Here is a 24,202-nt window from a genome sequence, read left to right on the forward strand (position 1 = left end):
TGAGAATTGAACCTAGTGCCTTGGTAGGCAAGCGCTGCACCACTGAGCCATAACCCTAGCTCCAAAGCCACTTCCGTGGTCCTCACCTAGGCCCCTGGTCCCCTGGCTGCATAGCCAGCACTTGTGCAGGACAATGTGTAGAGGGTCCACCCCAGCCCTCTCCTGGCCCCTATCTATCCCCCTTCATCCAGGCCAGGCAACAGGTCTGAGAGGTGGGACGCACTAAAGTGGGCACCAGGCACGAGTGGCCAGGTCCAGTGCCATGGAAGGGTCCAGGTTACGGTACCCCGTACCCAGTGGGCTTAGGTTCTGAAGTGGCTTCGTCCTCACACTGACTGGCAGGCCTCCCATCTCCAGGCCCACAGATGCTGAACTGGGCAGGGGGCTGCAGTGGACAGAGGCAGTGCACAGTAGGTGCTTCTAGCCAAGCCAACCTCGGCTCTCCCTTGCCCCCACCACGCCAGGCAAGGCCCTGGAGCTCACTGTGGATCTAGGGATGGAGCATGGCCTCAGGCCTCCCGAGCCCCACAGGAAGGGTGCCAGGCAGCAAGAGGCAGCACCTCCTCGCCACCCAGGCTGCTCAGACCCCAGCGGGCGCCTGGCCCACCTCCGTCCCCGTCAGGACGCACCCATGTGTGTGTGGAGCCAGGCCCAGCATTAGCTGCGTGGCAGGAGGGAGCCCCAGACACAGGAACGGCAGGTAGCCCTCCAGCCACGCTGCACGCTGTGCTGAGCCTGACGGCAGCCTGGGGATTCCCTGATTAAATGATTTATTATCAAAGCTCCGACTTCCTCGGGGCTGGCTTCCGTAGCCACGGGGACAGGATGCACGCCCCTCAGCCCAGCAGCCATCTCACATGGGTGGCATGTGGCCCAGCACCCTGTCTAGAACTTCTTGTGTAGACCAACACCCCAAGGGGTTTCTCTGGGGGCTAGTAGACTCCGGAAAACCTGGTTTCTTGGCTCCTGGGGTTGGGTGGGGTCTGGGATCAGCCTGGTCTGGTCTGCCCTCCCCTGGGGTAACTTGCTCAGCCACAGACCCAGAATTGCACCAGGCCAGACCCGGGGACATCAGGGGTGTCCTGGTGGGTAGCTGGCATCTGGCAGGAGAGGCACCACCAGGAGCAGCGTGGGGTTTCAGAAGTGCTGCTGCCCCAGAGGCATCGAGCTGGGCTGTATGTAGGCCTGGGGGGCCACAGTAGGGTGGGTGCAGGCTGCCCCAGGAACCTGGTGGGAGGGGCAGGACAGGCCCAGCTGCTGTGGGTGGGTATGGGGGTGTTGGCTAGAGCCCCCCCCTGCATTGGGGTACGACTCACGCTCCTGCTTGACAGCCTGGCTGAGTCTCTCCCACTCCGGAGTCTCAGGGCCCCTTCACACGGGGTGTGTGAACTAGTGCCCTGGGGCCACTGTGACTTGGTCCCATCCGTTCACCTTTTCAGTATTTAAAACTGGGAAGCTCAGGAAGTGCTCACTCTGATTCATTTAGGGACACCGTGGGGAAGGCGTGGGTTGTCGTGGCCCATTCTGTCGCGGGGAGTAGCAGCGTTTCCCCAGACTCGGAGAGGGAGCAGGGCCTTGTTCTGGTCCTGCGGGTCTCTGGGCCACCTGGCTGCAGGGCCCATGCACCGCAGGCAGTCCTTGGGCTCCTGCAGGATGCAGGCTGACATCTGGAGTCCCGGTTTCCAGATGGGGAGGTCAAGGCCTCCGGGGTACAGCCTCCACGCGTGCACGGCCCTGCAGTGGTCCACTGGGCTGTCGGGTCTGGCCGGCTCACCCTGGGTCCTGAGGCCGCCGCCAAGGTCAGGGCTGGTCCAGCCACTCCCTCTGAGGGGGCTAGACCCCCAGAGGCACACCCACCTCTGAGGAGCCTGGGAGGTGGGAGTAACACTGCAGCCCAGCCGCTGAACGTAAATGCGGCTCGTTGCCAGCAGCATGGGGGCTCTCCCCGCACTGTCTCCTGGGGAGCCACCACCAGGATTCCCCCAGCTGTGGGCAGGCAGAGCCCATGGGTCGGCGGGATTCGAAGGGGCGGGAGCTGGGACATGGCCAAGCCGGAGGCAGGGAGGGAGGCACTGGGCCTCGTCTGCTGGGAAGGGAAGACCCTGCTCTGCACAGAGCTGTGGGGGGCCTCCCTCAGCAGGGGCAGCCGGCACCTTCCGGAACAAGCTGCAGCAGTGTGTGGATAGCACGTTGCGCCAGGGAGGGGAGAGACGCCCATTGTTAGTTTAAAAAAATGACTCAGATGATTCACAGAACCTTCTTTTCCTGCCGGTTTCCAAGAATTCTGTTCCAACATAATGGATCGAGTTATTAGGGATCGATTCAGACACAGCAGCTGGAGGGGAGCCAGCTGGTCCAGTCGGCACAGCATGGGCCAGAAGACTCCCCAGGGCCTGGGTCTGCGGTCAGCAGGAGGCACCCGGCCCGACCTGGCCACCCCTGAGGCTGACTGGGTGGCCTCAGGGGCCCTGCCGTGCTCTGCCCTGGCACGAGCCCAGGCGCGCCTCTTATAGGTAAATAGATGGAGGCCTACCACGGAGTGGTTTGTGTCCGCAGCCCCGCTGCTGTGCACAGGGTCCCTGACCCCTGGAGGGCCCCTCCAGAGGGTTTGCACCCCAAAGCCTGGGTGTGGGTGGGGTGATCTCCTTAACCCCGGACAGGGCTTCCTCCCTCAGCACTCTCGGTGCCTCGCCTTGCTGTGGCCTCTAGTGGACCTCTGGTGCACCTGTGCTTCACCAGCCCCGTGCCCAGCTCAGTGACACCAGTCCCTTAGGGGCAGTGGGTGCTCCGTGAGCCAGAGGGCAGTGGAGGAGGAGCCTTGTGGGTTTGGAGGACTGAGCAGGGGTTTCAGAAACAGGAAAGGAATTGGGTGTTGCAGGTGCAGGTGTGCTGGAGCAGAGGCGTGGCCGCGGGGGTGTGCCCAGCGGCCAGCACCAGTGTCGGTGGTGGCTGGCCCCCTTCTCCCACTGGCCCCAGCCAGCAGCATGGATTATCCTGGCTCCCTGTCCACACCTGGCCAGGGCTGCCATGTGTCCAGGACGAGGGGGCAGCTTCAGGCCCCAGGGAAGCTGCGTGCCTCCTCCCACCTGGTCACGTGGACGTGCTTCGCAGGGCCTTGTGTGGTCCCTTTCACTGCTCTACGGGTTGGCTGGACAGCTGCTCAGCTGGGGTCTGGGCTCAAAGATGCTCCACGCGTTAAAGGCAGACACTGCTGTTGGAAATGTTTGTACCAGAGCTTCCCCGACAGCTCCAGCCGAGCCAGGCTAATTGGTGTCTGATGGGGGCCTCCCTAGTCTGGGGCTCGGGGTGCTGGCACAGCTGTCTGCTGTGTCTTGGTCCAGACGGCTCCTGCACCCTCTGTGGCAAGTGAATTTGTCTGTGTGTGTGTGTTTGACTCCTATCTCTGGGGCGCTGGGGAGGGGTGGCCAGACCTGGATTCTCTGAGCTGGCAGGAGACTGTCCTGAGCCTCAGTTTAGCCACCTGCAGAGGGTCAGTGCTGGGAGGGTCAGTGCTGGGGGCCACCCTGGCTGGGAAGTGTCTGCTGTCTCATCATCTCTGTCTTAGCCATGTCCTGTCCTACTCTGGCCACTCCCCCAGGGCTCCCTTGTCCACCCCAGCTTTGGAGCTGGGTCCTGACAGCATCCTGACCAAACCTGCCCCAGAAGCTCCCAGCTTGGGGGTGAGGCAGGACCGGCCAGGGTGGAGAGGGGCCCCAGAGACGTACGTCATGGCCCTACAGTCAGGGCCACGTAGATCTACTGGGACTACCACTACCAGCTACTGGCAGTGGCTCAGACGACACAGGTGTGTCACCTGGTGATTCTGGAAGCTGGATGTCCAGAATCCAGGTGTGGACAGGGCCAGTCTGTCCTGGGCTTGCAGACGGTGCCTTCTCCTGGTGTCACCATGGGGTCCTCCCTCTGCATTTGTCTGCCCTGAATCCTGCATAAAGACACACGTCAGAATGGACTGGGTTCTGCCCTTGTGGCCTCGATTTACCTTAGTCACCTGTGCACAGGTCCTCTCTACAGGTGCAGGTGTGTGCTGGGGTTTGGTTTCTGTGTAGGAATCCAAGGGAGACAACAGCCTATAGCAGAAAGCCCCTGGGCCTGCGGGGAGGAAATTGCTGTGGACAGAATGCTCCTGTCCCCAGATTCAGATGTTGAAATCCTGCTTCTCATGTGGTGACTTCGGGAGGTGGGGCCTTGGAAAAGGTCTGGACTCGATGAGGCCATGGGGACCCTGTGGATGGGGTCAGCGCCCTGAGAAAAGGTTCGCAGAGACCTCTGGACACAGAAGTGGTTGCTCTGCATCCACTGTGGCCCCCAGAGCCGGTCCCTGCCAGCACCCGAGCCCAGACTTCTGGCCTCAAGGCTGAGACTTAAAGTTGAGGCTGGAGGCCTGTGGCCCATGTTTGGTGCTCACAGCTGCAGCATCCCTTCCTGACCTACCCTACGTGAGGACCCGGCCCCCTGCACACGCCGTGTTCCCGCACTATCAGGCAGAAGTGACCTTGCACCTGGGGCAGGTGTGCGGGACCAGGGGCCACCTGGGCCAGCGCTGCACACTGACCTCAGCAGAGCTTGGCTTCAGCAGGACCCCGGTTCTGAAGTTTGGGCAGGCTCCCAGGACAGGAACAAGGATGCAGCGGCTGCAGTGTGTGAGTCAGGCCCAGGTTGAGGCCCGGGCAGCAGGGCACCTGGCTTTATAGGGTAGCAGCCCCCAGGAACCAGAGTCCTTCTAGATTTACTTTGAAATCAGACTTTCCAAGGGTCTGGCCACCTTTTTAAAATGTCACTGCTATTAATAAGGCGGTGGTGGAGGGAGGGCAGGGCCAGGGCCAGATGCAGCTTATTTCAGCCTCCATAGTGAGTGACCTTTGGGCTCCAGAGGCAGGCAGGGCATCCAGAGTGCTGGGGTGCTGGGGCCCAACTCAGCTCAGCTTGGGTGTGAGGCCTCTCCATGGGCTGGGAGGAGGTGCACAGGGGCCACAGGCTGCCCCACCAGCTTTGGACTTGCTACATGACCCTGTCCACCTGTGAAATGGGAACATCTGGCAGCCCTTCAAGCAGGTGGACGAAGCTTACAGTGGCCAGATCTGAGCCCAGGGTGGTGGACGAAGACAGTGAGGGGCTCTGGGGACCTTCGGGACTTGGGGGTTCTGTGCTGGGCAGGAGGCCAGAGAGTGGGAGGCACGGCCAGTGTCCTGCAATGTCTGTCCTAGCGGTCACTCTGGAGCATGAGCACCAGCCGCACTCCCAGGGCCAGAGACTTGCTGTAGAAGGTTCCAGGTGCTGCTTCCTGGGGTGGGGGCCTTTGCTGGGCTTGGGTTCTGAAGTGGCCCACTTGGTCCTCCACACACTGGCCTGACCTGGGCCTCAGTGAACAACTCCCAGGAGATGGAAGACCAGCCCACCCAGGGGGGTTGCCACTGCGTCCTGGGATCTCCATGAGGTGCTGGCCGTGATGGCCATGAGTGGTCAATGGGCACCAGCTGTGGAGGACTGGACTGGACCTGGTGGGACCAGTGGGACTCAGCCATCCCCATGCACTGGTCTCCAGCCTCTCGAAGCAGAGGCACTGAAATGCCCGCCCCCTGTGCCCCGGGCCGCAGGGAGGGTGTGGAGGCTCTGCTGGGACCTCTGCTGGGGGCCCTGGATGGGGTCAGTCTGCATGCGTCAGGGTGCAGGCTGAGAGCCTGGCGGGTGTTTCCGCTGTGCTGTGGGAGAGGTGGGGCTGTGCCGCCAGCCGCCTCCTCTCTAATACACGACCCGGTTGCCCAGCAACGCCTGCTGCAGGGTTCCTGGCTTCCTGTGGACGCTGGATACGGCGGCCACCCCCCTTGTGCCTTTCTGTGTGCCTGTGTGGCGGGGTGAGTGGCTCCCCACGTGCACGGGCATCCGTTCAGATGTGTGTCCCGTGAGCTGGGTTTTCACAGTGTCACCAGCAGTGTGCCAAGGCAAGAGGTGCATCGTCACCAGGGTCGAGGAAGCTCGGTGGGACAGGCCCGGCACCCCCTCGTGCCCAGTCTTCCACCTCTCGAAGTGCAGACCAGACCCCTGGACCCTCAGCAGGCACCCAGGGCAGTGGTCATGGGGACATCGGAGGGCTTGCTCTCAGGAGCAGGACTGACAGCAGCCCCTCCTGGCCTTCTCTTTCCTGGGTGTGGCCGCCTCTCTGCCGTCATGTGCACCGGGGTTGGGGAGAGGGGCCTGGGCCAGGGTGGTCAGGCAGGGCTGGCAGAGCTGCAGATAGGAGAGGAGGGTGTGGTGACAGGCAGACAGGCCCTGCACCCTGCCCCACCCCCCTTCCTGGACAGACAGCGTGAGGTGGGGCCTGTCAGCCTCCAGACTGCTCTGGTTCTGACGTCTGGGCCAGCCCTGCCCTGGCTGCCCCAGGCCAGCACCCCGGCACCCCTGACTGCCAGCCTACTGAGGACTGATGTGGCTTGGGGCTGCAAGCAGACAGGTCCGCCTGGTTCTCTCGCAGCAAGGAGTCTCAGCGAGGGCCCCACTGGCTGCCCGTCTGACCTGAAGTGCAGCAGGCTCCGGAGCTCGGGCCGCGTTCCCATGGAAGGAGCATCCAGTCCCCTGGGGTCTCTAATTTGGGCCACAGGCAGCTGTGCAGTGGTGCTTGGGCAGTTATTTCTGGCCCAGAGAATTCCAGCAGAGCAGGCCCTGAAGGCCTTCCCTGCAGGCAGACGGTCATCTTCCCCAGGGTCCCCCAGCTCCGTTCCCACTGCCCCCCCTTCTCCTTCCAGGGCCTGGAGTGTGTGCAGAGGCTCCCTGCAGGGGACCCAGATGGGCACCCAGATGGGCAGGGTGTGACTAGGAGAATATCACCTGATGCGGCTGGCCCCTTCTGCCTTCTGCCCCCAGGGCAAATCCAGCCTGGAGGGGGGTCTCTAACTAGGGCAGTTCCCAAGCCTGCTTGTCCCCAGTGGGCTGAGCCAGAGCTGTGTGTCCACGCCCAGGAAGGTCCTGGGCTGTGGCCCCACAGCGCTTGCTGGTATTGCCACAGGCACCCACGCTGCCACCAAGGGGTGGGCAAGGCCAGCCTGCTGTCCTGCGCAGCGGGACCTGAGGGTGGGCTCCGGTGCTGCAGCGCACAGCTGTGCCTGAGTGGCTTGGGTCGGGCTCTGTCAGGAGCAGAGTGGGGACCAGCGCTTTCCCTCGTTGGCGGGTTTTGGGAAGTTAGAGGAGCTGCAGGCTCCACGGTGTCGACTGGGCCAGAGGAACCGCCACCCAGCCCTGTCCGTTCCTAGACCCGGGAGACCTGGTGTCCACCAGAGGGGCCTGCAGAGCACTCCTTGTCTGTTCTGGGCCCCGCTGGCTGGGCCTCCTTGGCTAGAATGAGGGGCAGCTGGTCCCCCTGGGCACGTGCCCCAGCCAGAGTGAGAACCTGGCCTGGGTTAACTCAGCAGTCCTGCAGGTGGGGACCAGGGCATCTGCCGTGCACTGCTCCGGCCACAGCAGCTGGCAGGCCTCAGCCACCTGGGTGCCACTCCAGGCAAAGGCTGCTGCAGAAGCAGGACGCTCCAAGAGGGCCGAGGCTTGAGGCTGCTGGCACAGGGAGAAGCTGAGGATGAGGGGGAACGTTCTGGCCGCTGGAGCTCACCACTCAGGAGTGGTCCTCTGACCCCCCGGGGCCAGGGCCGCCGTATAGAGGGGCTCCTGTGCCCTGGCCTCAGTGGGAGGTGCACTCTCCCATGGACTGCCCAGCCCCCACCTCCCCCGTGTGACCCGGAGCAGCTGGAGAACAAGCAGGTCCATGTTTGGCCGGGTTTGGCTGCTGCCTCGCTCCCCAGCCCCAGCCAGGCTGAGCCGAGCATGAGTCACGGCCCGGCACTCGGGCCACACTGCCTGGGCCATGCCTCGCTCCCCAGCCCCAGCCAGGCTGAGCTGAGTGTGAGTCACGCAGCCTGGCCCTCGGGCCACAGGGGAAGAGGGCATGGGGTCTCCCAGAGTGGCCAGGGCAGAGGGGGCGGGTGGGGATAGAGGCTGGGAGAGCCCACAGCCCCGGCACCCCCGTCCCTGGACAGAGGTGGTGAATTGGCAGGGACGGCCCACCTGGCTCAGTCCAGCTTTGCCCGCCTTCTTGTGGCGGGTGGAGGTGATGGTGGACGTGCCAAGACCCAAGCCCAGGGCCCGACCTCAGCACCTGTGGAAGCTGAGCCTGCCCGTCACAACCCTGGACACCTCGCCTCCTGGCTGACGCAAGGAGGCATGAGGAAGGCCTGGGCCCTACCCAGCCTGCCGAGCCATTGAGGCTGCTAGCCCTGGAGGAGGAAGGGAGAAGGAAGGGGCGGGGGGTTCTGCTGGGCCCCGCGGTAGTCGGGACAGATGTGCACACCTGTGCTGAGCCTCCACCTCCGAGCATCCAGGAAACAAGACATGGACGCACCCTGTTCCCCGAGTTGGGACCAGTTGGGAACCTGAGGCTGTCACCTGGCCTCGTGGTCACCTGGCCTCGTGCTCCCTGTGCAGCTGCCTTCAGACGGTGCGGGATGCCTGCCTCCTGACCCCTTGGGCCACGTCACTTCCCACTGCCTGTCTCCATCCCCTCCCAGGAGCCCACCCCTCCCTGAACAGGTGAGACCTCTGTACGCACCTGCAGTGCCTGAGGTCCTGACCGGGGTGACTGGGCCTCCCTTGTTAGCAGCTGTCACCGTGTCAACAGCCTCTGGAGGGAAGAGAGGCTTCTTTCCATCAGTGAGTCCTCGGAGCAGCCCTGCGTTGCCCAAGAGGCCCTGGAGGCCGAGAGATGCCCACAGGGCTGCCAGGTGCTGGTCCCACAGGTTTGGGGTTTCTGTCACCTCCCTGCCTGAGGCTGGGGACACGGCAGGGCAGTGAGGTCTTGTCCTGGCCCCGGGGGACTTGGTGCAGGCCTTTCAGTCAGGAAGGTGCTGTGTGGCCCGGGCGAGTCCACACCCTGCCTGCGGTAGCTCAAGTGCCTGGTGTCAGGGGAACCGCTTCCACCCCGGCCGCTGCCCTGGGTGGGGCCGCAGGGTCACGTGGCCAACCTGGGCTCCATTCCCCACATCTCCAGATTTGGCAGCCCCTCCCAGGTGGACGTCCACCTTCGCAGGCCAGTGCCTGACTAGCATTCCTTCCCACTCCTCATGAGCTTTCTGTAGGCCCCGCCTCTTCCCAGAGACTCCTGACCAGGGTGACCTTCCTCCAAGTCCAGCACCAGTGAAGGCCCTCATGGTCACTTGCTCAGACCCTCCATGATGACCACAGGCCTGCTGGGGAGGACCATCCTGTGAGCTGAGTGGTCACTATAGGAAGGAGCGAAAGGTTGGGTTCCTGCAACAGCCAGGGCTAGGTGGGATCAGACATGGCTTTACTGGGGCCAGGCCAGAGGGCTGTGGTTTGAACTCTGTGCCCAGGGCACTAGGGAGTCACAGCAGGGTTTTGAGCAGGGGAGTGCCTTGGTCAGCTCTTGGATTTAGAAACAGACGCCTGGAGGCAGCTCATACAGGGCAAGAAGGCAGGGCAGGAGCAAGGGCAGAGCTGGACCTCCTGGAGGGCTGTCTGTGTTTCACTGTGGGCAGTGGGTGTACGGTGTGGTGTGGTCTCTCTGGCACAGGACCCTGGGTCTTGAGTAGTGAGGCTGGGGTCTGTGGGACCAATGAGCTGCCAACATGGAGCAGTGGGAGCTAGAACTGGCGTGGGAGCTAGTTCTCAGGCTAGAACTGGCATGAGGGGAGGAGGGGGGAGCATCTGGCCTCAGCCCTGCACAGGCGAGTGAGCAAGAGCACGTGTCCTCGGCTGTGTCCCGCCCTGGTGCATCTGCCCAGTGGGTCCTCTCCCATCCCACTGCTGGGAGACCATCCCTGCACGCGCCCTGACCCTACAGAGTGGGCCAGTCAGCCAGCCGGGTGCAGCCTTGGCCATGGTCCTGGGGTCTCTGCCAGCCTCTGTCCTGGCTCTCCTGGTGGGTGTACTCACGATGCTGGGCTCGCACACCCGTGCCCTCTGCCTCCTCAACTGCATGGCTCAGGAGCAGGTCCCAGGTGGTCTGTAGCTGAGCAGGCGCTGGCTTTGCCCTTACCGTGGCCGAGTGCCACATCCTGGCGCGAATGGCCTGTGCGGCTGTTTCTGCCTGTGGCTGCCGATGACGTGGATGCGCCTGCTTGAGAATACCAGGTTCCGTGCTGGCCTCGGTGCGCCCAGGAACGGCATTGCTGGCCACGCGGAGCCCTGCCTTTGTCTTTTTGAGGAACTGCCAGGCTACGGTCACTCCTTCCAGCTCCAAAGCAAGCTTGCCATATCCCGGGTGGTCCTGGGGTCTGACTGGGTGGGCCGGAACCTTGGGCTGGGCATTGACTGCGACCTTCCTGCGGGGTTCCTGCCACATGGGGCTGGCCTGGGAGAGCCCATCATCCCAGTGTCTCCACCCCAGCCCGGGGAAGGGCCTGCCATGTGTCTGTCGCTGGGGCAAGTTGTGTACTGGGAAACACGGAAGGCCGGGGACTCCCTTGGCCTAGCCAGTGTGAGCAGGTGCTGCCTGTCTGGAGGGCAGGACTCTCTGCTGGACCTGGCCAAAGTTTCTGCTGACAGTGCCATGCACTGGTCAGAACCCTGAGTATCCTGTGGTCCCTGAGCCAGGGCAGCCCAGGAGGCTGGGGACCGCAGCCCACCTGAGACATGCCGTGCTGTGTGGCTGGAGGAGCAGTGCCTGGGTCCACCGTGCCAGACGCCAGAAGACATGGGGGAGAGAGGAGAGTCAGCTTGGGGCTCTGCCCACGTCCCTGTGCCCCACCCATGCCTCCCCAGGGACCTGCTCAGGCTCCCCAGCACGCTGGCCTCTGCTGGGCCCGGCTGTTCCTTCCGTAGGTCCGGTTTTCTCCCATGAATAAAGATGCCTTTCTCCTTCAGCAAATTGGAGAAGTAAGGCTGAGTGCTTCCGAGAACCAGGGCAGGCAGGGCAGCGGGCGGCATTCGGGCCCCATCTGCAGAGCAGGCAGGGAGGGCCCCCCAGCTAGGGGTCCACGCGGAGAGGAGAGCGTGCCAGAGTGGAGCGACTTCGCCCTGGCTCCCCTCCTGCCCAGGCTCAGTGTGCACGCCAAGCTGTTCTGGATTTGACCTAATGGAGCTTAGCTGCCTGAGCAGATTGCTCTGGGGCTGCAGGCGGGGCCGAGGCTGCTAGGTGCCTCCTAATCCTCCCGGCAGCAGAGCTTGGCAGTGTCCAGCTGCCTTTCATGATGCAGCTCAGCAGGGTCCCCACCTGGGATTCCCAGGGGCACCTGTCCTGCTTGGGGGCCACTCTGACCATGAAGCAGGGCAGCATCCATGCCTGGAGTCCCAGACCCTGGCCCAGTTAGCATGACTGCACTTCCTGTTGTTGCAAGGACAAGCTGAAGCCAGCCTGGGGCTCTGGGACCTTGCTGGTCTCTTCCAGGGAGGGACAACAGCACCCCAGTCTCTGCCCTTCTGTGGTGATGTCTCTGCCACCCTGCCCTTCCTGCTGCATGGTGAGAGCATGTGCCATCTAGGGCCCCTGTGGAGGGGCCAAGCCCACAAAGGGTTCCAGGGCCCGCATCTGTCCCCATGTCCGGAATAGCACTGGAACCCTACCTCAGAGTGTGAGGGGCTGGTGGTGGTAGAATTGGGGTTGGGCTCTTGTCCCCAACTTTAGTGCAGACATGTCACATGGGTAGCTGGGGGCAGGTGGGGACCCTAAGTGACAGGTCTAGGGGCTGTACTGAGCTGTGCATCAACAGTGAGGGTGGCCCTGCGCACCTGGGATGTGGCCTCCTTCCACATCTAGGCAGTGCCCTGGGGCTCCTGCCACAGACCCATGCCCAGCCTTCTCGACTCCCCCACATGAGGGGCAGATTGACGGGTGGCTTCCAGGAAGAGCTGCACAGCTCCAGCCCATCAGGGAGCCCCAGTGCCCCCTGTGCCTGCCTTCCCAGCCCTGCACTCATGGGCTGGCCTGGGTGGGTTGACCGCTTCAGCACCATGGACAGCAGCCACCAGGGCCTCACATCACCCCTCTTCCCTGCGGGGAGGTGATATCTGGGGAGTCTGTCTGGGGTGCTATGGAGCCCAACTCCTTGGAAAGTGCCCAGCTGTGACCCTGAGAGGCAGAGAAACTTAGGTGTGGGCACTGTGGGCTGACAGCCCAGTGGAAAGAGGGCAGGGCCTGTCCTGTCCCAGAAAGGCCAGGGTGGTGCCTCTGTTCCAGGACCCCCAAGGGAAACTCCCCTCTGCAACAGGAGGCCCAAGGGTCTGAGAGCAGAGGCCGTGTCCTGGAATTCCCTGGTGGAGCCTTCTCTTAGCTGAATAGCGACTCCGGAACTCCCTGGCAGTCTTCTCTTAGCTGGATAGTGGCTCACGTCCCGGGAGAGCTGCCTGAGGGCAGTGACTCTGAGCCCTGAGAGGTGAGGGAGGAAGGGGGCACCCGTGGATTCCTGGTGGTGCACATTGGGAGCATGGGGCCCCCAGAGTGGGCACTGCCTGAGGAGGCCCCAGGGACCAGACCTAAGCCCCTTTGCAAGCCCCTCCCTGGGCTTCTGGGTCCTGGCTGCTTGCGGCCCAGGGCCTGGTGGAGCCTCGCTGAGGGAGTCCTCCCAGGAGAAACCCAGTCAGCTGGGCTGAGTCGGGCCCAGGCCCCGCCCTGCTGAGTCCCCTGGCTGCTCCTCCAGCGGCAGGCCCTGGGCACCACCAGCACCTGTCCACACATTGGCCTTTCTTCCTCTGGTCCACAGTGGAAATTGATTCTGATTTGTATAAGTCTGTTCAAAACCTACAGGAATTTTAATTAAGACCCAGAAAACCCATCTGGGTAATTAAGCCCCGGGAAGTCACTGGGCCTGTGCAGCGTGACTGGTTGACGCCCGTCCTCAGTGTGACCAGGGGTGGCGTGACACATGAAAATTGTCTCCACAGGGCAGGACGTGGACTGTGCACCTGGATGCCCTGTCCAGGGGGGGCCCTGACACCGCTGTGCACAGTCCTGGGAGCCTCGGCCCTCTGGTCTCTCCCCGTGCCTGGGTGCTCCCTTGCTGCCCCTCCTGTTACCCGGGAGCACCGCCCCTCCCAGCTCAGGGAGCTGCTTTCTCCACCGCGTCAGGCCCCAACCGGCCCCGTGTGGCTGGAGCAGGGTGCCCGGGGAGGAGGGCAGGGCTGCCCTGGACCTCCAAGGCAGCTCCAGGGGCTGGAGCTGGCATAGGTCCTGTGGCCAGGGGAAGCCAGGACATTGCAGGTACGGCCTAGTCCCCTGGTGCCCCATCGGTGCCCACACGAGAGGCCATCTGAGTAAGCTATGCACAGGGCTGGTGCTCATGTGTTCTGGGTGTGCAGAGCTGCTTGGAGCTACACCACCCAGAGCCCAGGCGGGAACAGGTCAGGGTCCTGCTGCCTTGGAGAGCGCGGAGCCAGGCGCCAGGGAGGAGAGCTGCCCAGTGGGAGGTGACCCCTTTCCTGTAACCTTGTGTAATCCCAAAGGTGGGTTCCACTGCAGGCTCCGAGCCTGGCACCTGGCAGCCCTGGGCTGGGGCCTGACTCCATGGGTGGGGAGAGGGGCTGGGGTCCCTCCATGGAGGGGTGCACAGGAGGGTGCTCTGCCTCTGGCCTGTCCCTGCCCTTGTTTGTACCATCTGAGGGTTAGGGTCAGCCCCAGAAGGCCACTGTCCCTGTGCCGGTGCCCCCACATTGCTAGAGCTCCGTTTGCTGGGCGGGGATTCTGAGCCTCTGCCAGTTGCCTTCACCTAGCTGAACTACAGATCGACCCACCTCAGGGCAGTGGGGAAGTGGCCAGGGGCAGCGACCCCCTTAAAGGGCAGTGGCGGGGGGGTGGCCAGGGGGTAGTGACCTGCAAGGGGGGCCCAGGGGCACCAAGGTTCAGAGGCAAGTGGCCTGCTCAGTATTACCTGTCAGAAGACTTGAAGCCAGGCCTGGCAAGAGTGGCTGGGGCAGGTGGTTGGGAAGGTGGGGCAGCAGGTGGGACGTGGCTTCCCTGCTGTGTTCTACAGGTCTTCTTTTAGAAGGTCGTTCGATCCAGGTCTCCCAAGCCAGCTCCCCCCTTGCTGGCTCTTTAGTGGTCATGGCCTTGGGTGAGGAGCACATGGAGAGCCACCATTGTTGGATGGGCCTGGCCTGGGGTGGGCTGTCGGGGTGGGGTGCCCCTGCCCTGGGCCCCTTGCCTGCAGCTCCCCCACAGCCTGGCCCCCATGGAGCTGGCCAGGCCCTGGAGAGCCTGGGAGCCTCTGAGCCTCCCCCACAAGCCTCAGGTGGCATAGCCGGCCAGCTGCAGGGCCCCTGTCCTGGGAGTTCCTGAGGGGTCAACTGGCGGGCATGCCAGAGGGCAGCAGATTCTCCCCAGAGCTGTGGACTCCAGTCAGGCGCAGAGCTAGGGTGCCACCTGGTGGTCCCTCCGGGAATGGACTGGCATTCTGGTGCCAAGTGGCTGGGGTGACCCGCTGCACTGGGGGTCGTGGGGGTCAGGGTGCGACTGGTGGGCGGTGGGGGCTGTCCACTGCATGTGGTCCTTAACGCCCGCACATGGTTCGAGCACGTCAGCATGCTGGTCATCATGCTCAACTGTGTGACCCTGGGCATGTTCCGGCCCTGCGAGGACCTCGAGTGCCGCTCGGAGCGCTGCAGCATCCTGGAGGTGGGCGGGCGGCAGGGCGGAGGGCGGGCCCCGGGGGCCAGCCCGTCCTGACCTCTGCTCCCCCCAGGCCTTTGACGACTTCATCTTTGCCTTCTTCGCGGTGGAGATGGTCATCAAGATGGTGGCCCTGGGGCTGTTCGGGCAGAAGTGCTACCTGGGCGACACCTGGAACCGGCTGGACTTCTTCATTGTCATGGCGGGGTATGCAGCTGGGTGGTGCGAGGGCGGGAGGGGCCGGCCTGGCGGGGCGCAGGACCGGCGGCCAGCCTCCTGCCTCCGCAGCATGATGGAGTACTCCCTGGACGGACACAACGTGAGCCTCTCTGCAATCCGCACCGTGCGCGTGCTGCGGCCCCTCCGCGCCATCAACCGCGTGCCCAGTAAGTGACCAGCCCCACCTGGGACAGGCAGACCCATCTGTCCTGCTGCCTGCCCATGCCGCCTGCCCTGTTGGGTCCTGGGGTTCGCTGGGGTACAGCCTGGGAGGTGACAGCCCAAGGGCACTCTGGCCCTGGTGCTGGGGGCCGTGGGGCCACCCTGGTGCTTGCCTGGGCCCTGGGGACCTGCTTCCTTCCTGGGGAGATCCAGGCCAGGACGTGATGGGCATTTGGGGTTCGCGTGGTCCCGGTCAGGGGCCGCTGTGATTCTGGAGCCAGCTGGAGCTGAGCAGGTCCCCGTGGCTTCGTGTGGCTGTCCCAGTGTAGCCTGCGGTAGGGTCAGCTTCTAGGTCCCTGTGTGGCTACCGCCTGTCCCTCCCAGACGGGGCAGTGGGGCTGGACTTGGGAGTGAGGAGGGCCCGATCCCAGGCAGGGAGGGGAGCCAGGGCATGCCCCTCGCAGGGGTGGTGAGGAGGGCTGATCCAGGCAGGGAGGGGAGCGCCCAGGGGCCAGGGCATGCCCCTCGCAGGGGTGGTGAGGAGGGCTGATCCAGGCAGGGGAGGGGAGCGCCCAGGGGCCAGGGCATGCCCCTCGCAGGGGTGGTGAGGAGGTCTGATCCAGGCAGGGGAGGGGAGCGCCCAGGGGCCAAGGGCATGTTCCTGGCAGCGACAGGGAGGCCAAGGGCTCCTGCTGTGCCAGAGGGAAGCTTCCGGAGACACGGCTGTCTCTCTGGGATGTGGCCTCTGCAGACGCTTCTGCAGACTTGCCTGTTTCCAGGGCAGTGTGGGATTTTCTTCGGTGTTGAGTGGTCGGGCGCAGGTCTTGGTTTGAGGGCAGGGGTCAGAGCCCGCAAAGCCACATGAGGGGTGCGTACACACAGCTGTGGCTCTGTGGGTTCATGTGTGATTGCTCTTCCATCTGCCTAACCTGGGTCCCGATGGCCTTGGCACCAGGGGTGTGGTCCCCTGCCACCACCAACTGTCACACTCTCCTAGGCAGGCGTACTGTTGCTGGGGCCACCAACTCCAGCGAAGGGCAGGTGGGTTAGGGTTGCGCCTTTATTCCCCTGGCCAGCCTTTCACCTGCCTGCCTGCTCTAACCTCCAGGGTCAGTGGGGCGCCAATGCTGTGTGGGACTGGGCAAGTTACTGAACCTCTTTGAGCCCCTTTCCTACTGTAATAGTGGAAAAGTGAACCCCCCAAGGGGTGAGGTGAGGGGATGCAGGTGTGATGCTTGGCATGTTGCATGGCATCCTCTATGTGCTCAGTCCACTCGGCAGCCAGCGGCCCCTCCACCAAGCCCACCCGTTGGAACAGCAAAGTGACCTAGCTCAGTCCACAGATGTTTGCTGCTGGTTAGGTGCCTGTGTCCTGTCCCAAAAGCAGGGTGATTCTCCATATGGGAGCATGTGCTCCTTCCTCATCATGAGCCCCAGGACATAATAAGGGCTGTCTTCCACTGTCTGCCAGGGGTCCACTCTGGCCCCTGGGTAATGTGACAACTTTGAGCCAGTTGCTGTCTGGCCAGAGTACAGCCCACTGATTGTGTCTGTCTGTCCCCTGTGACTCTGTTCCTCTCTCTGTTTTTAAGACTTCAGCGTCCCGCTCAGCTTGAACTCCCCCAAGACTGGGGGCCCATTCTGCCATTGCCACCCCCAGGCCTCTGTGACATCTTGGCACCCCTCCCCTTGCCCAACCATGTGTCCTAGGACTCTGCCCACAGCCTCAGCCTGGCCCAACCCTGCTTGGGCCTTGAGGAATGGGGCACTGCCCCTCCTGAGGACTAGCAGGGAACCTGGGTCTGGGCTGAGCCACTTCCTGGATGTCCAGGGTTCGTGTGACCAGGGGCCTTTGGCCTGCCTCCAGAAGCTGTGCCCCTCAGTGAGGGGCTCCAAGGTCCTGCTCCAGTGCAATTCCCACTGGGAATAGACAGAGCCCCGCCTGCTGGGAGCCCGAGAGGCTGGGCTGCCACAGGCCAGTCTCCCCGCAGACCCAGAGGGGTGTGGTCAGGCCCATGTGGCCAGGACCCTGCCATCTAAAGGGAGCAGGAAGTAGCTCGCTCTCACCCACTGGGAGCTGCAGCCTGTTCCCCGCTGGTGTGGCTGTGACCCAGGAGTGTCCCTCAGGACCTGTGGTAGGTCAAGGTGGGACTGGCACAGCTCACCCCCCACGCTCACTGGGCACAGGTGCACACGGTGGAAATCCGGCCATCTCAGGGAAGGTCGGGACCCAGCACCCTTTAGGAGAGCTCTGCTGAGCTGACCAGCAGCTCTGCCTCCTACAGGCATGAGGATCCTGGTCACCCTGCTGCTGGACACGCTGCCCATGCTCGGGAATGTTCTCCTGCTCTGCTTCTTCGTCTTCTTCATCTTTGGCATTGTTGGTGTCCAGCTCTGGGCCGGCCTGCTGCGGAACCGCTGCTTCCTGGATAGTGCCTTTGTCAGGTGTGCAGGCCCCGCCTCCAACACGAGGCCCCTCTGGCCCCGCAGGCCCTGCCTCTGGCTCCTTCCACCCTGAGTGCTCCCTGCTTGGAGTCCCCCTGGTTTGAAGCAAGGTCCTGGCTTTCAGGTCTCAGTTTTCTGCCTGGGTCTGTTTCCTTTGCGTCTCTCTTCTCCCTGTTGCTCTGTGTCTTGGGCATCAGGGCTGTCCACCAGCAGGACATCTGGGAGGCCTGGTAGGGAGGCCCTGCCAGGGTTGAGCTCCCACTCACTCGTGGGTTGCCAGCCCAGCCCTCCTAGACCCCTCCCTGCAAGCTTTTGGATGTGCCTGGGCTGAGAGGCCTTATCTGGAGGGCCCAGCCCTGCTCAGGATGGGCACAGCAGCTTCCCTGTGCCCGTCTGGGGTATGAGGGGTTTGTCACTGGGAGTCTGCAGCCCCAGAGGCCCACTGGAGGGGCAGCCAGGCTCAGTGCTGCCTCCTCCCGAAGGACAGTCCTCCACAGATGCCAGTGTCTACTTCTGACTCATCTGTGCCCCTCACCGGGGCCTGGGAGACCCTGGGGAGGGCTGGCTGGAGGAGTGGAGGGACCCACAAGGAGATTCCAGTGGTCCCGAGTGCTTGGCGTCCCCTGGCCCACGTCCCAGGCCTGGCCATCAGGGGAAGAACAGGACATCGGGGAAGCCCAGGGGGCCTCCGCAGCCATGTCAGTGAGCTCACAGGTCCTCTGGCCAGGGCCTGGCCATGCCCTAGCAGTGCCAAGGGGTGGGTCCGCCTTTGCCCTTGGTGCTCATGCCCACAGGCTCTTGCCCTGCACCCCCTCGCCTGGGGGCAGGGTGGGGGTCCCATTGAGGTAGTCACATTCTGAGCTCAGCTCCTGAGGGGGCCCAGCGGGCCCTGGGCACCAAACTGACCAGCCCTGGCCCCACTGCCCTGCAGGAACAACAACCTGACCTTCCTGCGTCCGTACTACCAGACGGAAGAGGGCGAGGAGAACCCATTCATCTGCTCCTCGCGCCGGGACAATGGCATGCAGAAGTGCTCGCACATCCCCAGCCGCCGGGAGCTGCGCGTGCAGTGCACGCTGGGCTGGGAGGCCTACACGCAGCCCCAGGCCACGGGCGCTGGCCACAACGCCTGCATCAACTGGAACCAGTACTACAACGTGTGCCGCTCCGGGGACCTCAACCCCCACAACGGGGCCATCAACTTCGACAACATTGGCTACGCCTGGATCGCCATCTTCCAGGTGGGCATGGGGCGTGGCGGGGCTGCGGAAGGGCTGCGGGGTTGGGGGCGCTTGGCTGCTGGCTGGGCTGGGCTGCAGCCACCTCCCTCCCCAGGTGATCACGCTGGAGGGCTGGGTGGACATCATGTACTACGTCATGGACGCCCACTCCTTCTACAACTTCATCTACTTCATCCTGCTTATCATCGTGAGTACGGCTGCGGGCGGGACATGCCATGGGGGCACGCTGGGCGGCCCATGTCCTGCCCTGCCTGACGGGCAGGGAGCCAGCCTGGTGGTCACGCCCGCCCCGCCATAGGTGGGCTCCTTCTTCATGATCAACCTGTGCCTGGTGGTGATCGCCACGCAGTTCTCGGAGACCAAGCAGCGGGAGAACCAGCTGATGCGGGAGCAGCGTGCCCGCTACCTGTCCAACGACAGCACGCTGGCCAGCTTCTCAGAGCCTGGCAGCTGCTATGAGGAGCTGCTCAAGTACGTGGGCCACGTCTTCCGCAAGGTCAAGCGCCGCGGCCTTCGTCTCTATGCCCGTTGGCAGAGCCGCTGGCGCAAGAAGGTGGACCCCAGCGGCAGCCTGCAGGGCGCGGGACCCGGGTGTCGGCAGCGCCGGGCGGGCAGGGGCGTGGCCTCTGTGCACCACCTGGTGTACCACCACCACCACCACCACCACCACCACTACCACTTCAGCCATGGCAGCCCTCGCAGGCCCGGGGCCGAGCCAGGCGCCCGGAACAACAGGCTGGTCCCTACTGGTGTGCCGCCCTCGCCGCCATCCCCAGGCCACGGGCCGCCCGACGCTGAATCTGTGCACAGCATCTACCACGCCGGCTGCCACGTGGAGGGGCCTCAGGAGAGGGCCCGGGTAGCGCATGCTGCGGCCACCGCTGCCGCCAGCCTCAAGCTGGCCTCAGGGCTGGGCACCATGAACTACCCCACCATCCTGCCTTCGGGTCTGGTTGGCAGCAAAGGCAGCATTAGCCCCGGGCCCAAGGGCAAGCGGGCTGGGCACCCAAGAGCCACAGGGCACAGCCCCCCGAGCCTGGGCGGCCCCAGCCCCTACGAGAAGATCCAGCACGTGGTCGGGGAGCACGGTAAGGGCCCCACCCCACCCAGGGAGGAGAGGGCGCCTGGCAGGGCCCTGGGCGCCTTGGCGGCCAGAAAGGAAGAGGGGCCCACCTCTCCATTGCACACCGCTGAGCCCCAGCCACGATGGCCGGAGGAGCCAGAGGGCACTCAGCCTGGCGAAGAAAGCCTGGCTTGCCTCCCAGGCTCCTGCCTGGTCCCGGTGGGACCCTGTGCCCACATGCATGGCCCGACTGGCCTGGGAGGACTTGCCCCTTTATCGGTGGGCAGACTGAGGCTGGGGCAGTGTGGGAGGAGAAGTTGGGCACAGGGGCCCCCAGGGTCAGGAGTGGAGTCCCCCAGGGGGAAACACGGGGCTCCTGGTTGGTTGGGTCCCCTGCTGTCCTGGAGGCCATGCCAGGGCCTGGGCGAGAGGGCAGGGGCATGTACTCCCGTGTGTGTAAGGAGGATGGCCGGGGTGTCACAGCTGCCCTGTGGGGGGGGTGGCGGTTGGGAGGGCAGCTGGGTGGGTGGAGCCGGTGCCGCTGCTTGTCCTGCTGCCAGTGAGTGGCACGTAGGTGTCGGGCAGTGCAGCCCCCGGGCAGATGAACTTCCCTGCCCAAGTGTGTGTGGAGTGCTGCCCTCCCACCTGGGATGTGTGCTCCCAGGTGTGCCCGGCCATACCTGTGTGTCCAGGTGTACATATGAGAGTCCCCAGGGGCATGAGTGTGTTCACGTGTGCACCCAGAGGCACACGTGTGTGCCCAGGGGTGAGAGGCTGTGCGCAGGTGCCTGACTGTGTCCTGGCTATTGTCGGGTGCAGCAGGCTGGGTAGTGCATGGCAAGAACTCGCTCTGGACTCTTCAGAGGCCGGGGGCCGGTGTGGGTGTGGCGGGCTGCTCCAGGCACTGTGGCTGCGGTGGGGCTTCAGGACGCTCCCCGTGCCTGTTTTCCCTCTTCCAAAGATGCCAGTTGTCCAGGGCACCCTCCGCTGCCTGCTCCAGGCCTCTGTGGAGACCCCTTCCCACCTGAGGCCCCGTCACAGCCTCCCGGGTCAGGAGGGCCGGTCTTTCTGGGGACGCTTCGCCCACACCCTGTGGTGTGGGTTCTTGGTGCCCTGGGGCTAGTGCTGTGTGAACCCGGCTCCATCTGTGTCCCCACAGGACTGGGCCGGGCCTCCAGCCGCCTGTCGGGCCTGAGCGTGCCCTGCCCCCTGCCCAGCCCCCAGGCGGGCACGCTCACCTGTGAGCTGAAGAACTGCCCATACTGTGCCGGCACCCTGGAGGACCCTGAGCTCGAACTCAGTGGCTCCGAGAGCGGAGACTCGGACACCCACGGGGTCTACGAGTTCACGCAGGACGTGCAGCGCAGCGATCGCCGGGACCCCATGCGGCCGTCCCCCGCCACTGACACACCAGGCCAGGGTGGCATGGAGTGCCGGCCGCAGCGGCGGGCAGCCCCGGGCGGGCCAAGCTGCCTGGGCCGCCTCTGGGCTTCCTTCAGCGGCAAGCTGCGCCGCATCGTGGAGAGCAAGTACTTCAACCGGGGCATCATGGTGGCCATCCTGGTCAACACGCTGAGCATGGGCGTCGAGTACCATGAGCAGGTGGGGCCCGCAGGGGCAGCGGGCGGGGACGCCAAGCTCGGACATGGCCACTACTGAGCCACAGAGGCCTGTGTTCTCCTCCAGGCTTCTCTTCTGGGGCCCTGAGGGCCAGGGGGGTGGCAGCAGGAGGGAAGGGTCTGTTGTAGGATTTTCACCCTTTGCTCAAAAGAAATGCTCGTGCCTGAGGATGGGCTTTTGCTAAGTGGTGGATGTGGACATCATGGCTCCAGCCCGAAGGTTCTCCCGATCAGGATGGGAGCCAGGAGACCCCCAGAGACCCCCAGATGAGGGCACCCAGAGGTGGTGAGCCCAAGGGCAGTTAGCCAGCTGTCCTGGCCTATGGAATAGGCCCTTCTCAGCACTTGCTGGGAGAGGCAAATGGCCCAGACCCCAGCCATGGCCACAGGGGCCCCTTGGTGGTTGGAGCAGGCCCCCATGAGGCGGCTCCTGGGCCCAGGAAGGGGGCAGAGGGGGCACCAAGCACCCCTCATCTGCCTGGGTGCCACAGCTCCTCACACAGCTGACCTTTGTCCCTGGGACAGGGGCCGCACCCGGGTGGGAACAGCGGGTCCAGCAGGGTGTCTGCCCTCTCCTGGGAGTCTCCTGGGGTCCAAGGCTGGCTCTTGTTGCCATTGCGCTGAATCCCCTTCAATAGCCAGAGTGGTCTCCTCGTCCCCAACCCTCTGGGCTTGTCCAGGTGCTGTTTCCCTGGAGCCAGCTGGGGGAAGGGCGGAAGCTGCTGACCTCAGGCAGGCCCCAGCCAGGGGCTGTCCAGGAGGGGAAGGGTCCAGGCAGGACAGCCTGGTCTGGAAGAGCTTCTGTGCACAGACTGCAGCGCTGCAGGCTCACACGTCCAGGGCTCACCTGTGCACACGCGCTGGGGTCACACTGGACACGCAGGTCCCCGCAGCTCATGCCCAGCACAGAGGCCTTGGGGCTCTGCAGGGAGGGCGGGTGGGCTGCCAGGCCACTCATGCTGTACCCACCAGCCCTGGCCCTACACCCAGCTCTGATCCCCATGGCCTGTGCCCGGCGAGGGGTCTCTGGAGGCCTGTGGCAGCCCTCATGCTGTGCTGTGATGGCAGGAAGGTCAGATGGTCTGGGGAGCCAGAGACAGTTCGTGGTGGGCCAGGCAGGTCTGCTGTCCACCTGGAGGGCACCCCTGGGGTGCGGCTTCTCCAGTTCATGGAAGAGCAGGTTCTGAGATGCTGCACAGCCCTTGGTGCATCCAAAGTGGCTTGTCCATCAGTGCCCAGAAGGGCGCCACAGGGGGCCCTGACCCCCTTCCCTGCCCACAGCCGGAGGAGCTGACCAATGCACTGGAGATCAGCAACATCGTGTTCACCAGCATGTTTGCCCTGGAGATGCTGCTGAAGCTGCTGGCCTGTGGCCCCCTGGGCTACATCCGGAACCCCTACAACATCTTTGACGGCATCATCGTGGTCATCAGGTAGGTCCATGGCCACCCAGGCCAGGTGTCCTGGGAAGCTTTGCTCTTAGGCAGAAACCTCGAGGAGCAGAGCACCATCCACAGGAAGAAGTGTGAAGGTGGTTCAAGTGGGCTAGGGCCCTGGCCACCTCAGGCTCCGGACAGTGCCCCCCAGGAGCCTCGTCCCTCCCACAGGCACCGTGGGGTACTCATTAGGGCAGCCACATCTCTGGGTGTTGCTAGCATCTGGAGAGCTGGTCCCTGCAGGCACAGCAGCGGGTGCTCAGCAGCCCTTTGGCCTCAGGAGGAAGGGCAGCTCGGGCTTCATCTTGTTCTCCTCTGGGGCCTTGGCTGTAGTAAAGATCCAGTGCAGAATGGCAGGGGAATCTGAGGGCAACCTCCGCTGCCCCAGAGGACACAGCCCTCGGGAGGGCAGGGGCAGGCGAGTGGGAGCAGAGGAGCCGGACCTGGCCACAGAGGTCAGGACAGGAGGTGCTAGGTCAAGACGCCTCTCTGACCTGCTCAGAAGCCAGGTTTCCTGGGGGCTCAGGAGCTGGGCAGCCTCCAGGTCCCATGGCCAGTCAGGCTGCCAAGCCCCTGGTCACCTCTGCGGCCGGGCCTGTTCCCAGACGTGCGGTAGACCGGAGGCCACCCCGCCTCTGGGAGGAGGGCTCCAGGTTGGGACGGCCGCGCTGACCCACAGCCGCGCCCTGGCCCACAGCGTCTGGGAGATCGTGGGGCAGGCGGACGGCGGGCTGTCGGTGCTGCGCACCTTCCGGCTGCTGCGGGTGCTGAAGCTGGTGCGCTTCCTGCCGGCGCTGCGGCGCCAGCTCGTGGTGCTCGTGAAGACCATGGACAACGTGGCCACCTTCTGCATGCTGCTCATGCTCTTCATCTTCATCTTCAGGTGGGCGCCCGGCAGTGCCCGTCCCCACCCGAGCCCCCAGGAGCCAGCTTCGTCACCGCTGCCTGCACTCAGGCAGCACCACTGAGCGCCAGCTGTGTGCTAGGGTGGGCGTTGGGCATGGCGTCCTCAGGCAGATGAGTCTGCAGACCAGGCAGGCTCTTGGGGGGTTGCTCAGTGCCCCGTGTGGGCCAGCATGGGCCTGGGCCTAGCTCGGGGAGGATGGGCAGCACAGGCAGGCTGGCTCTTGTGGGCAGCCAGGACTGAGATGGGCATCCAAGGCCCCAGCCACTGTCCAGAGACAGTGGCCTCCACCGTCCACCTTGGTTCTGGGAGTCAGTGCTCCCTGGCCACGGTGCCTGGGAAGGGAGTGGTCAGAGCCCACTCCCGCCCTCAGCATCCTGGGCATGCACCTCTTTGGCTGCAAGTTCAGCCTGAAGACAGACACCGGAGACACTGTCCCCGACAGAAAGAACTTCGACTCCCTGCTGTGGGCCATTGTCACCGTGTTCCAGGT

General features: G+C 64.2%; 1 protein-coding gene across 5 annotated transcripts in view; it reads left to right on the top strand.

Annotated features, from left to right (window-relative positions):
• The window catches only part of CACNA1H (calcium voltage-gated channel subunit alpha1 H), a 52,805-nt gene that overhangs the window by 16,281 nt on the left and 12,322 nt on the right, over nt 1–24,202 (top strand). For all 5 annotated transcript variants that reach the window (XM_079121874.1, XM_079121876.1, XM_079121877.1 and 2 more), the window contains exons 3-13: nt 14,514–14,626; nt 14,694–14,827; nt 14,909–15,006; nt 17,287–17,446; nt 18,378–18,687; nt 18,782–18,874; nt 18,986–19,775; nt 20,910–21,352; nt 22,651–22,802; nt 23,503–23,688; nt 24,083–24,200. In XM_079121874.1, coding sequence (XP_078978000.1) covers nt 14,514–14,626; nt 14,694–14,827; nt 14,909–15,006; nt 17,287–17,446; nt 18,378–18,687; nt 18,782–18,874; nt 18,986–19,775; nt 20,910–21,352; nt 22,651–22,802; nt 23,503–23,688; nt 24,083–24,200 — 2,597 coding nt within the window. The remainder of the gene's footprint in view (nt 1–14,513; nt 14,627–14,693; nt 14,828–14,908; nt 15,007–17,286; nt 17,447–18,377; nt 18,688–18,781; nt 18,875–18,985; nt 19,776–20,909; nt 21,353–22,650; nt 22,803–23,502; nt 23,689–24,082; nt 24,201–24,202) is intronic.

Source organism: Sciurus vulgaris (assembly GCF_902686455.1).
Source record: "Sciurus vulgaris genome assembly, chromosome: 18".
Taxonomy (NCBI): Eukaryota; Metazoa; Chordata; class Mammalia; order Rodentia; family Sciuridae; genus Sciurus; species Sciurus vulgaris.